This window comes from Elephas maximus, chromosome 9 (genome assembly GCF_024166365.1).
Source record: "Elephas maximus indicus isolate mEleMax1 chromosome 9, mEleMax1 primary haplotype, whole genome shotgun sequence".
Classification (NCBI taxonomy): Eukaryota; Metazoa; Chordata; class Mammalia; order Proboscidea; family Elephantidae; genus Elephas; species Elephas maximus.
Window position 1 is genome coordinate 4,187,084 of NC_064827.1, and position 13,657 is coordinate 4,200,740.

The following is a 13,657-nucleotide window of genomic DNA, read 5'->3' on the forward strand; positions in this document are numbered from 1 at the left end:
GGTGGACAGTCCCGGCCCAGCTGTGCAGGGCAGGGGAGGTCGCCCCGGAGCGCTCTGCCTGCTTCCTCAGCTCCGAACTGGCGGGCCTGTGCCCGCGCCAAAGCTCTCAGCACAGAGCAAGGTGGCCCCGTCCTCCTACCATACACACACCCCTCCCACAGGGCTCCGCAGCTCCCTATCCATCCGGGGACTGCTCCCCTGGACTCCCAGCCCCGTCTCCTAGGAGACGCCATGGCATGGCCAGGGTGGAGGCCCCATCCATTTCCCCTTTCAGATCCTTGGCACTCATCTCAGTTCCCACCACAGCCGACAGGACTTACTGAAATAGCCACCGCTCCATCAGTGCCCCGCCCGGCTCCTCAGCCCACCTCTGCTGCTCCTACCCACACCCCCCACGTCCTTCCTTCGGGGCCCACCGCAGGCCTCCTGTGCCCGACGCGGGACCAGCGTTAACCAGCCAGTCTCCACACTCGCTCCCGCCCCCAGGCTCTGCTGCTCTGGCTGGGAGGCACCATTCCTCAATCAATACCCACAGGGTGGCCACACATGTGGGGAGTTGCCAGGCAGGCTCTGGGACACGCAGGCCAGGGGAGAGACATCAGATGGCTCGGACTCTTGACAGCCGTGGTCTGGCCTGGCTCTTCCCAGACCCTCGCCAGGCTTTCATTTCTCTGCTGGACGGGTGGGAGGAGGGTGGGCCTGGTGATGCTCACTGTTAAAGATTGAATTAGGTCCCCCAAAATTATGTATTATAAATTCTAATTTCTATGTCTGTGGTTATAATCCCATGTGGGAATGGGCTGTCTTTGTTATATCGTTAATGAGACAAGATTAGTACAGGATGTGTTTTGACTTAATCTCTTTCAGACATAAAAAAGATTAAACAAGCAATGAACAAGCAGAGATGGGGGAAGAGAGATGCCAAGCCACATGAAGACTGCCCAGGAGCAGAAGCTCGGAGACACAAGGACCTTCCTCCAGAGCCGACAGACAAGAGGAGGCCTTCCCCTAGAGCCAGCAACCTAAATTCGGACTTCTAGTCTCCTCCTAAATTGTGAGAAAATAAATTTCTGCTTGTTAAAGCCGTCCACTTGTAGATCTGTTAGAGAACTAAGACACCCACGTTCCCTCCCAGCTGTGGACTTGGGCGGGCAGCACTCGGCAGAATGCCAGGCCTTCCCCAGCGACAGCAGAAGTCAGAGATCCTGGCTGGTTCCGGCAACTCTAAGTTTGCGGTTGTGGTTTTGGGGGTGGGGGAATATCCCCCCCTGAACTCCACCCACACTGCCATGAATATGGGGAACCTTGGGTTTCTAGACAAACTGCTGAAGCCTAGAGGCTGGACTCAGTCCCCAGGAAAGGCGCCATGGGAGGCGGAGGCCAAGGACCAAGGGAACTTCAGGCACCTCCCAGAAATGTATGTGGAGTACACAGAGACCAATCACGTGGCACACACCATGGCAAAACCCACGTGGGGGTGACCACGGACAAATGGATGGACAGCTGACCGGGAGCAGAGTGAAGCTGGGGCAAACTGAGCTTGCTACACCCATCCCAGGCCTGGCCCTGCCTGATCCCCCCCTGTCTCACTGGCCTGTGGGAACTTGGAGTCACTCATTTACAAGCAACCGGTACTCAGCATGCACCTACTACGGACCAGGAACTGTGTGTGTGCAGGGACAACAGAAAGCAGAACAGACTGCCTGGCTTCATGGACAGCCATCCAGCGGGGAGATGGCAAGGTGTTCATGGAGGGTGGCAGCGCTGCAGTGGGCTGGGCACAGTTGGGGCTTCAGAGCCAAATGGACAGGTTCTGAGACCCAACCCAGCCTCCACTGCCTCCCTGAGCCTCAGGTCCTCCACTCAAAGAGGGCCACACCACAGGGCTGAGTGCAGAGGGGCACAGTACCAATTACAGAGGGGTACCAAGCACAGAGGGGCACAGTACCAACTGCAGAAGGGTACCAAGCCAGAGGGGCACCAGCCACAGATGGGTACCAAGCACAGAGGGGCACAGTACTGGCCACAAAGGAGTACCAAGCACAGAAGGGCACAGGACTGAACACAGAGGGGCACAGTACCAGCCACAGAGGGGTACCAAGTACAGAGGGGCACAGTACCAGATGCAGAGAGGTTCCAAGCACAGAAGGGCAAAGTACCAGCCTCAGAAGGATACTAAGCAGAGGGCACCAGCCACAGGGTGGTACCAAGCACAGAGTGGCACTGGCCACAAGAGTACCAAGCACAGAGGGGCACAGTACCAACACAAAGGGGTACCAAACACAGAGCAGCACCAGCCACAGAGGGGTACCAGGCACAGAGGGGCACAGTACCAACCACAGAGAAGTACCAAGCACACAGGAGCACAGAACTGGCCAAAGAGGGGTACCAAGCACAGACAAGAACAGTACTGGCCACAAAGGAGTACCAAGCACAGAGGGGTGCAGTACCAGCCACAGAGGGGCACAGTAATGGCCTCAGATGAGTACTAAGCAGACGGGCACTGGCCACAGAGGGATACCAAGCACAGAGTGGCACAGTACTGGCCACAGAGGGGTTCCAGGCACAGAGGGGCACAATATCAGCTACAGAGGGGTACCAAGTACACAGGGGCATAGTATGGGCCGCAAAGGAGTACCAAGCACAGAGGGATATCAAGCACAGAGGGGCACAGTACTGACCACATGGGGTAACCACAGGACTGACGGCAGAGGGGCACTGGCTGCATAGAGGCACCAGCTGCAGTGGGCACCGTACTAACCACAAAGAGCTGCCCTCGGGCCCTGGATCAATGGCTGTGAAGAGTGTTGGGGATGACAGGGCTCAACGTGGCCAAAGGTCCTGTACCCCTCGAGCTAGACTGGGAGCTGCAGCAAGATGTGCAGCTGTGCTTTGAGATGCCCTGCTTCACCCACTGTCACCCCGGGGGCTGGCACAGAGGGCTGGGCTAAGGCCCGTGGAGCAACCCAGCCCACCCAGGCCTCCATGAGGGGGAAGTTACAGCAGGCAGAGCCCACCCCGAAAACCCTCCTGCTCCTCCAGCGCCACCCACCCTGACTGCCTGCAGACGGCTAACAGCTGTTGTGGGGCACCATGCACCCCGAGGTTTCTGGGGGCCTTACTGCCACCCTCGGGTGGGCACAGACCCCTCCCAGCTCCACATCTCTGCCCACAATGGAAATGGAGACACCAAGCTCCACTGGGTATCCAGGGTAGGTGGAGGCTGTGGGGACTGCAGGCCAACAAGAGCCTTCCTGGGGCTGAGAGCCAGCAGGTGCCAGCCTTTGCCTCGGCTATGGTAAGTGTACTTAGCCCTTGGGTCCCATGCCCCACCCCCAGATCCCAGGCAACATACTCTGGCCCTCCCACTACCTATGGCCCCTCCCATCCTTTGATCATAAGCTCCACCTCTTTGACCCAGCCCCTGCCTCTGGCTCCTTCCACTCCCCAGACCCCACGCACTCCCCTTGCCCTAGCCCAGAACTCACCTGGGGGCTGCCCGAGCCAAAGCCCAGGGCAGGTGCAGTGGGCACCGACATGGAGTGCGGGCCCATGGGTGAGCTAATAACCGAGAAGGGTGGGCCCATGCCATTGATGGGGGAATTCAGAGTGCTGATGGGCGAGTGTAGCTGGCCCGGGGAGCCGAGTGAGGAGCCAACGCCGGGCCCCAGGGGTGGGTGCAGCGAGGGCGCGGCCATGGGCCCACGCCCCGTCGGGGAGTTGAGGGATGAGGAGTTCACCTGGGTGGAGAAGTCTGCAAGACAAGAATCCACAGAACGGTGTCAGAGCAGAGGCCACGGATCCACAATTCAGCCCTCCCCCACCCCACAGGCTACAGAGGACACATGGAGGCTGCAGATCCACACCACGGCCCTCACCACCCCCCACAGGCTACGGACGGACACACGGAGGCCAGGGATCCATGCCACAGCCCTCACCCCTCCCCACGGGCTACAGAGGACAGACAGAGGCCACGGATCCATGCCAGGGCCCTCTCTTCCCTCCCCTCAGGCCAAGAATGGACACACAGAGGTAAGAAAGCAAAAGATGGGCCCAGGCAGGGCCCCAGGTGCCCCATGGTGGCCCTGTCACACTCAGCCCAATTCACACCAACACAAGGCCAGACGGGAGTGCCCAAGGCAGGGGTGCCCAGAGCTGCACTGAGCTTCCTCCACGCACTGTCTTCCACATGGCTCAGCTTGGGAAAAGTCACATTGACATTTGCCACCAGTGGGCCCTAAGGTGGCCATGTGGGTGCTGTTATCACCCCCATTTCACAGATGAGGAAATCAAGTCCTTATACCTGACCAGCAGCAGAGCCCACACCTGCTTGGCACCCTGACCCACCCCAAAGGCACTGTGGCAGTGGTGGCAGAGACCAGAGCCCCCTGGGGCCCCTCCAACCCGTGGTCTAGGGTCTGTTTGGCTCTCGTGGGGTAGGAGGGGAGCAGGGAGGGTGCACAGAGGGCCAAGTGGTACCTCCTGTGTGTGCTAGGCCTGGCAGCAGGTGTGGCCTGGTAGTAGGAAGCTTCCAGGTAGGCCTCGGGAGGCAGCTGGGGTTTATGCCAGGAGCTGTGGGGGAAGGCAGGACCTACCACGTACCCAGCCTTTCGTCTTGGGTGTTTCAAAGCCCAGTTGTTGTTGTTGTTGTTAGATGCCATCAAGTCGGTTCTGACTCATAGCAACCCTATGTATGTCCGCTCCTACACCACCCTCACAATTGTTATGCTCGAGCCCATTGTTGCAGCCACTGTGCTAATACATCTCATTATGGGTCTCCCTCTCTTTTGCTGACCCTCTACTTTACCAAGCATGATGTCCTCCAGGGACTGGTCCCTCCTGATAACACGCCCAAAGTATGTGAGACTCGTAAGTAAGTCTCACCATCCTTGCCTCTAAGGTGTACTGACCAGGCCCCCCACCCCACCCCAAGACTGCAGGCAGAAACTTCTCTGGGAGGGAGCCTCTTGAGATGCGAAGCCACGGCCCATGGCCTTGGTCCGACCACTGCGAGACCCTCAGAGGAGCCCAAACATGGCCGAGCATGCTGGCAGCTGCAGGTCACTCCAGCTCTCTGGGCCTCAGCCTTCCCCTCTGCAAAATGGTCTTGTGCCCTTCCCGCACCACCAGCAGCATTCTACACGCTCCTGAGAAGTCTCACAGGACAAGGGGTGGCTAGTATTGACCTTTCTGGGGCACTGTAGGGCTCAGTGTGCCTCCACTCATGTGCTGTGCCTGTGACACCTGAGCACCCCTACCCTCGGAGCAGCCCCACTGATGCCAACAGTGAGAGACCAGGCCCTGAGTGGGCTGAGCACTGGGTCCGGAGCAGGAAGCAGCCCTGTCCATGCACCATCCCCACGTCCCCTACTCCGCGCCATCACCTTCATTTGACAGCTGTGCACAGTGAGTCTTGGGGGGATGCCTCTCACATGTTGGGACATCACTACTGACGTTAGCGTTGGGACATGGGCAGACCGACGCCAGCCAAGCCTGTGTTCTTCTCCAGGGTCTTAGGAAACTACCCATGGAGACACTGGATAGTGCTAGTCCTGCTGGGTGACTCCAGCAGTCGGCCCATGCCAACAAGAGGCTTTGCACCACCCCATGCCTACCTATTCCTTGGGGAGGGCTCACCGCTTCCCATCCTGGAGCCTCCAGCCTGCTGGGTGCTTCCTCTGTCACCTTCCCCTCTGAGGGAGGAGGAGGCACAGGGAAGGGGCCTGGAATGCTACCATTCAATCCATCCTCAATCCATCATGGCTCTACAAAGAGGTCTGCCATAGGGCAGATGAGCCTGGCCATCACTAGTGCCCTGTCTGACCCAGACATGGTCACCACCAGCAAAGCAAGCCTCCTGTGATACATTTCAAACATCCACCAATCCCAAAGGAGGGAATAAACCGTTCACTGAACTAGAAAATGCAAACTTATGGAATTCCAGAGCCAGATCATGGTGGCACCTACTGGCGAAGGATGGTATTGCAGATCAGCTCTATTAGTCATTAAATTCCCAGAACACGGACAGTAGTATCCATGTGTGAATGTCAAACACTTTGAGCCTGGCAGTCCCCAAGCCCAGGAAAAATCCCCAGATTGGGACTGACAACACAGAACAAGGCTGATCACGTGGGTCTGTGAAGCACTTTTGTATCTTGGAGAAGCTGCCACCACCCACCTGTGACCCACAAGGGAACTGAGGCACAGAGAAGGCATGAGGTATGCCTAAAGTCACGCCCCCAGAAACCTGCAGCTGCTGCTGGGCTGGGCCACTATTGGGGCTTCCAGTGGCCACAGGCTGGTCCCATCACCGCATCGCCTTGCCCTGCCTTCCAGCTGCCTGGGATGAGGAGGTCTGAGCCAGCCTCTTCCCATTCCACGCCTAGTCTCCTCACCTGCCAAATGCAGAGAGGCACACCCACTCTTAGTGAGCTGGTGGGAGCAGACACAGCACAGAAAGGCACAGGCTGGCAGTGGACCAGAGGGGACTCCCTCCCGCCCCTTCCGGTGCAATCCCAAGAGGAAAGTAAGGCTCACTGGGCACCAGTCGGCTCTGTAGTCATCTCCACCACAGCACACGCTAGAAGGCCAAGGCACTGCCGCAGTGTTGGGAAGAAGGCTGGCCGGGTGGGACCCAGACCCGGGAGTATACTCAGAAGATGGGCCAGAGCGCCAAACCTTCAGGCCCTGGCAGCCCCAGGTGCTGGGAACCTTTCTCCCTGGCCTGAGAAGAAGACGAGGATTTCACGGCCTGGGGGGTCAGTTACTCCTAGATTCTCCCAGCTCCCACCACTCCCTCCTGCCCCTCCCCCTTCTCCTCCCTCTCTAGGTAATCTGAATTAGGGATGGCTTTGGAGCCCTGGTGGCTCAGTGGTTAAGAGCTCAGCTGCTAAGCAACGGTTCAGCAGTTCAAATCCACCAGCTGATCCTTGGAAACCCTATGGGGGCAGCTCTGCTATGTCCTATAGGGTCAATATGAGTCGAAATCAACGGCAACAGGTTTGGGTTTTTTGTGGGGGAAGAGACAGCCTGCCAGACCACCTCCAGTGTTGCTCCCCTTAAGGGGCAGAGTCCCACCAGCAGTGTCCACAGCACCTGGACAGCAGGACCTGGGGAGGATGGGTGATTTCTTAGCAGTAAGCACCAGCTCCTGAAGCTGCAGCCGCTCAGAACCCACTGGGCTCATGGCTGTGTTCTGGCCTGGCTGGGCCTCCCCAGCAGGAAGGGGAGGCAGAAGAAGGACAGAGCTTCAGGCGGAAGGAAGGAGGGAGGGACGGAGGCCGCTTGCCTGGCTGCCTGCTGCAGGCTGCACCCGAAAGCCCCCCAACCCCAAGGCACCTCAGAGGAGGTGGGAGCCAACTAGACAGAGGGGGAACTGATCAGCAAGGGAAAGGCCGGGGGCAGGAAGGAGCTTTGGGGAACAAGGGTGGACACAGGGGAAGTGAGGGCAGGGGTTCAGCCACCAGAGCGAGCCCCAGCCTCCAGCCTCTGTGTGCCGCTGGTCCCCCCCATGAAGGCGGAGCACCCAATTTCTCAGGCACAGCTCCCCATCCTCCCTGCACCTGCCCCAGCCCACTGGGCCGAGATGCACAGGGGGAGTGTCCACAAATGCTCTCCAACAGGAGGCGGACGGCAGACTCTGGGCCCCTGGGGGCGCCCAGCACCAGGCCAGCCATCCCAGCGTGGCCCACATTCCGCTCTCAAGCGCTTCCTGTTTACATACAGTGTCCACAGCAGACACTTTCCCAGCGCCCAGTGACAATGGGCTGGGTGTGTTTTCTGGACGCTTCTGGACAGAGACACTTTCTGGCCAGGAAGGGACTGTTGACAAGAAAAGGGAGAATGTGTCTGAACATCCTTGGCCTGCAGAGCAGGGCCTGGCCCCTCACGTGCGGCACCGGCACCAGCTCTGCCTCTCCCAGACCATTATCAGTCCCCACCCACTGATACGCAGGAGCTGCGATAAGGCCTTATTCTTACAAAGTCATACTTTGGACTTGCAGGGGCCGCCACACACTTATCTGCTGCACCCTGCACACTCCGACACAGCTTGATGGGGCTGGCGGGCCAGGCTGGGGGCAGGGACCCTGGCTGCAGGATGCCAGCCTCAGCACCCAGCTAACACACAGCACCTCCACCTGCCTGCCCAAGGGGCACAGAGGGCCTTCGGGGGGGGAGGCTGAGTGGCAAAACCAAACTACCCTATTTCAACACCTCCGAGCCTATGAACCAGTCAGTGGCCTCTAGCCTCAGAGCCTCACGGCCATCGAGGAAACCCGGGGCTCGCGGAAAAGAAGGGAAAGGGCTCCAGTGTGCACAGAGCAGCCTGGAGCAGACAACCTAGGACAGGAGAACAGAGAGGGAAGAGTCCAGGCAGAGATGCCCAGCACTCTACCCTCGCTTACAAGGGATGCTGGGTGGCAGGCCAGGAGGGCTGCACAGACCCCTCCCTTGCCACTAAAAGCTTGCCAAGCTACCAAACTTACTCAAGGATGCAAATATCTGGAGACCAGAGACAAAGGCCTTGGAGCAGACACAGACTGCACTAGGATGGCTCGGCCTTCAGAGCAGGGCTGGACCGCTCCCTGGGCCCCGAGGGCAGAGCCTGGACACCAATGTGAAAGTTACATTGCATGAAGTTAAAAGAAAGGCTGTTGTCTGTTGTCATCCTGACTGCTGCCTAGCAAGGCCCAGGTTGCTTGTTGAGTGGTGAGTTCCCCATGGTAATAGCATGCAAGCAGAAAACAACAACCACCACTCAAGAGAATGGCCCCGGGTGCACTCACATGCCGACCTGGTGACCCTGAGGTTCTTTCGGAAGAGGGAGGGGACACCGCACTGACCCACATTCCTGCACAGGGCCCCCCTGGGCCGCACAGACTCCCTCCGCATGGACCCCTCAGCAGGAAGTGGGGGAACCCCCACCAACTCCCTTCCTGCCTCTGCCTGGCAGGCGGGGGAGGCAAGTGAGAGGGCAGGAAATGCCAGCCCAACTATGGGGGGATGGAGCCCCTAGGATGCCATCCTCCTCCCCCACAGTCAGGGAACCCCACTCTTGGCTAGGCTCTCAGGCTCTGCCAGAGTCCTGAGTTTGCAAGGCCAATCACAGCCAAGTCCTGGGAGGCCACATGCTGGGGGCAGATGTCCAATGGGACAGACCAGGAAAGTAAGGCCCTCCAGGGGAGCCAGTGGGAAGCCCAGGCGTGGGCAAGGATGGGCGATCTGATCTGTTAAACTCCACACCAAGGAGTGTGGAGCTAGGGCGGGCTGGGGGCCTCAGGAGGAGGCAACACCCTCTAAGGCATGAAAGAGGTGGGGGAGGAGGGCGGCCAGGAAGCCAGCACAGGCCAGGCAGCAAGCGACACCCTGACGCCACTCCCCCACGCTGTCTGGGGACTCCCCCAGAACTGAAACACTATGGCAGGGAGCCAGCGGGCCCTCAGTAGCGTCCTGGGGCGCCCACCTCCAGCCCCCGCCTTCCGGAAGTACTGCTTCCCCTGCCGCCCAGGGGGAGAAGTGGCAGCGGCGGCAGGGACTGTGGTAGGGACGTGGCAAGGACCACGGTGCGATGGGGTTTCAGGAGGCTAGGGGTGGTTGAAGCACCAGGTGGGAGGAAGCGCGAAGTGTCCACAGGCTCCATGGGGTGAGGGGCCCTCAGGAACCGGGTGGGCAGGCAAACCTGCTCCCCGACACGGGAGTGCCACCCTGGGGACCACTGGGCCTACCATTCCCTGGCCAAGGGTAAGGACAGTCCCTTGACGTGACTGTGCCTCAGTTCCCCCTTCTGTAAAATGGAGTGGGCCCTGTAAGGCCCTCAGCAGAGCGGCTTCCAGCACGAACTGTGTCAGGGTCTCAGGCCAAGGGGCTTGCTTCCCACCTCCCTGCCCACCCTCCAGGGAGGGGAGCCAAGACCAGGGCCTGTGACCTCTGGCCTAGGGCAGCATGACCCACCCACTGCCTCCCGGCCCAGTGTCGGCTTACGGCTCAGGCGCTCTGGCTGAAATTTCAGCTCCTCTCGAGTCACCCTGACCTTTGGCCGGCCAGTGGCCCCAGCCCCAAATCTCAGCCCCCACTGAGGAGGGCTCAGGTTTGGCTCTGTCCTCATGGGGGGGTCGGGAGGCCCCAAATCAGGGTTCCATATGGCAGACAGCCTCAGGAGGTCCCTGTGGAGAGGCCCTCAGCCAGCCAGTGGGTCGCAGCCCCTCCTTCAGCCACCAGGCCACCAGCCTGCAGAGCCAGCCTACCTTCAGATCCCTGCCTACCCTGAAGGTGGGTGCCAGCCCTGCCCCAGAGAAGGAGGAGACCCAGTAAAGGATGGAAAACAAGACACACATCTCCTTCACAGCCCCCAAAAGTGGCCCTAAGGCTGCGGGCCATGGGCACCAGCAGGGACTTCATCTCCCTCAGGCCCCATGAGTACCACCTAGCCCTTTCACAAGCTGGTTCTTAAGCATCACCAACCAGACAGACAGGCGGTGCCCCAGGTGTCAAGGCCTGAGGAGGGACCCAGGGGGTAGGGCTGGTGAGCCCTGGGCTTCTGTCCAGCACTGTCCCCATCCCCTCTGGGGGCTCTGGCCCCAGTCTCCATGGGACGATGAGATCCAGGCCAGCTCTGACCCTCCGGGGCTCTGGAATCCCAAATCCCCCTTTGTGGGCACCAACCTGCCCAAACCAGGGACAAGGGGGTCTCTGATTCCCGTTCCTCCACCCTAGGAGCAGCCCCAGGGCCAAGCTCTCCCTCCATCAGCTCAGCAGATACTCTCACCCCCCTCCACCTGACCAGCCTGGTAGGGCCTCGATGGCAGGGATTCCCAGTACTGAATCAGAGTTGGCTCAGGGGTTTGTGGAGTAGAGTGGTGGAGAGAACCCAGGGTGCTGCCTAGGCCGCCGGGCTCGGCCCGAGGGGGCATCCAGCATGGCCAGGAGGCTCTCGACTAGGCAGCTTGGTCCTCAGAGAAAAAAAGGCAGGGTCACCCAGATCTGCCCAACTCTTGCTCGGCCTGCCAGTGCTCAGGGACAAAGCTCACTCAACTTTCTCCACGTCCCAGCCAGGAGACACCAAGCTCTGGCCCTTGGCCCCGACAGCCCTCCAGCCCAGGTCAGAGGGCACACACTCCATCAAGCCTCCAAGGGTGCAAACAAGCGCACTCCCTCAATAACAAAGGTTGCAGCATGGACGAGAGCCAGTGACCAACCCTCCACGCAGTTACTGTCACCTGAGAGAGGCGTCCTGCACCCCAGCTCACGGAGGCTGAGCCCAGAGAGGCTGGTGGTGACGCCGGCGGCATTTTACTCTGAGTGGCAAAAGGATGGTGCTCTGGGGCTCCACTGGCCGTACCGGGGGGGTGGGGTGGCAAGTGGTGCCCAGACTGCCCCCGGCCTGCACACAGCCTGGGAGCCTGTGGCTAGGCCCTGAGGCAGGTGGAGTGGCTGGCAGGTGCAGCCAGAGCCCAGGCACCACAGTGGGAAATACTGAACACAGCCAGGAGGAAGGGGTGGCCAGGAGGGGCTCTCCAGGGCCGACCAGCACCAGCCTCCCAGGGGCACCAAGGAAAGATGGAGTGAGGGCACCGCACCCTGGGACACCAGGGCTGGGTCTCTGCTGGAGGTCACCGCAGAAGCCCACTTTGCCCACAGAGAGGGCCAGCCACATGCGTTTGCCCCCAATTCTGGTAACACCCTGAGGATCCAAGGCAGGGTCACCACCCCAGGGCAGCGGGGCTCCAAGATGACCATGGCAGCCCCTGTCTGGGGGTGCCCCAGGTGTGGCGTGCAGCTATGCCCAAACACCATGGAGAGGGCAAACTGTCCTGGAGCATCCACCCCAAACCCTTCATAGCTGTCACAGCCGCGGGGGAGGGGCACCAGGCACTCCCTGGCCAGGCAGCTGAAGGTTCCGGCCTGACTCTAGAAGGGCCCTCCCTTGCTGGCCAGCCCCTGGCTGTGCCCACCCCACCCTCTCAGGCCACTCTGTTGCATCAGGGTTGGGGGAAAGAGCCTACAGTCACTCATGGCCTCAGGCGAATGGGCCAGGCCCTGCACAGACACTCCAAATGTGGTCAGGAGGCACCAGCTCCTCCTTCACCTACTCTTCTCTGTGAGAATTCAGGGGCAGGGCTGGCCCCTGCCATGGGGTGCCAGAGGCGGGCGACGAGGTCCAGGGGCCACTTACCGACTCCGTACTGCTTCTTGCCAACCCAGTGGACAAAAGCTCATAGATGCCACTGCAAACGGCCAGCATGGCCCCAAGGTGCAGGCCACATGGGGTGCCCATGAGATAGAGATACAGACCCAGGGCCCCCAGATCTGAGACTGGTCCTTCTGAGAGTTCCAAGCCACCTGACTGTGCCACATGGCACCCCACATCACCTGCCCACCTCAGGTGCGAGGAGGTCCGACTGGCTCATCCACCCCTTCTTGGGCCCATGGGTGAGGGCGGCCCACTGGCTACTCTGAGGAAGGGTCAGCACCCCACCCGCAATGCTCCCTCTAGCTGGCCCCAGGAGGAGCACCTGCCAGGGGGCTGCCAGGTGAACCCAGGATCACCCACCCAGAGGGATGCCAGGGGTCCGGCCCGCCTCCTGCAGCTGCCCCCCCTCGGAGAGACCGCTGAACCATGTGGCCAAAAACACGCTGCCCCGGGGAGAGATGGGGGAGGGCCAGAAGTCGCCCCCCAGGCCTTCTGGAGTCCAGTGGGAGGGGCCCCGGCCACAGAAGGGTGTGACAAAGAGGGGACCACGAGGAGGGGCCATGGAGGACCTGGGGGTCCGCATCCATGACTGGCCTGCTGACTGGCCTGCTGCATGGCACTGGGCGTGTCCCCACCCCTCACCTCTGCAAAATGGAGACCCTGGTGCCCGTGGGCCTGTCCCCGACGCAGCAGCAGTGAGGAGGGTGACCCCCCCTGAAAAGAGCAGCAGCTAAAATGGCATCAAGACCTACTGCAAGGGGCGGCCGCCAGCCAAGCCCCCATGAGCGCACCACTGCGCATGTCCACATGACGTCCTGTCACAGGAGCCTGGGGAGGCCTCGCATGAGGAGGTGTGCTTCTACACCACACCCTGCAAGGGGGCAGGGCTCAGGGCAGATGCCGCAGAGCGAGGGGACCCCACAACCCCTCACCTGCACGAAGACCCCCCACGGGCCCTGGGAGCTCAGGGCACAGACCCCGTGGCCCAGTAGGGCCCCCTCACCGTGAGCAGGCTGGAGGGCGCTCACCTCTGCCAGGCCAGGCACCAGCCGCAGCCTCCTGTCCAGGCCGTCCCCCGGAACTGTCCCGACACCACAGGGCGCCTGCCCGGACCACAGAGGCGGGGAATTCCTGGTGAAATCCCCACTCCACGGCCCGGCCTGGGCCCCAGAAGGAGGCTGGAGGCTGTGGGCTCCGGGAGGCGGTTTCTTTTTAACAAGAAACACTTTCAGTTTGAGCCATGTTGTCTGGGCGGCTTGGAGGCCACCTGCCGTCTGCTCTGTCGTGGAATGCGTGCTCCCCACCCCCAGTGTTTCCTCTGATTGCTTACCTGCTCCCAGTTGTCTCTGATGCTGGAGCCCTATCCCACACCCCAACCACCTTTGCTAGTGTGAGGGGGCTCCACGCTAGGTGGCCTCGAAGCCAAGGAAGCCAGAGGATCCTGCAGTGATCAGGGACAAAGGGGTC

General features: G+C 60.6%; 1 protein-coding gene across 4 annotated transcripts in view; it reads right to left on the reverse strand.

Moving 5' to 3' along the window:
• RXRA (retinoid X receptor alpha) overlaps positions 1-13,657 on the reverse strand; it is a 106,865-nt gene that overhangs the window by 28,639 nt on the left and 64,569 nt on the right. For 2 of the 4 annotated variants that reach the window (XM_049896367.1, XM_049896364.1), the window contains exon 2: positions 3,489-3,754. In XM_049896367.1, the coding sequence (XP_049752324.1) occupies positions 3,489-3,754 (266 nt within the window). Of the gene's footprint in view, positions 1-3,488; positions 3,755-12,832; positions 13,177-13,218; positions 13,385-13,657 lie in introns of those variants that run through there. The other 2 variants (XM_049896366.1, XM_049896365.1) reach the window with 2 other exon arrangements.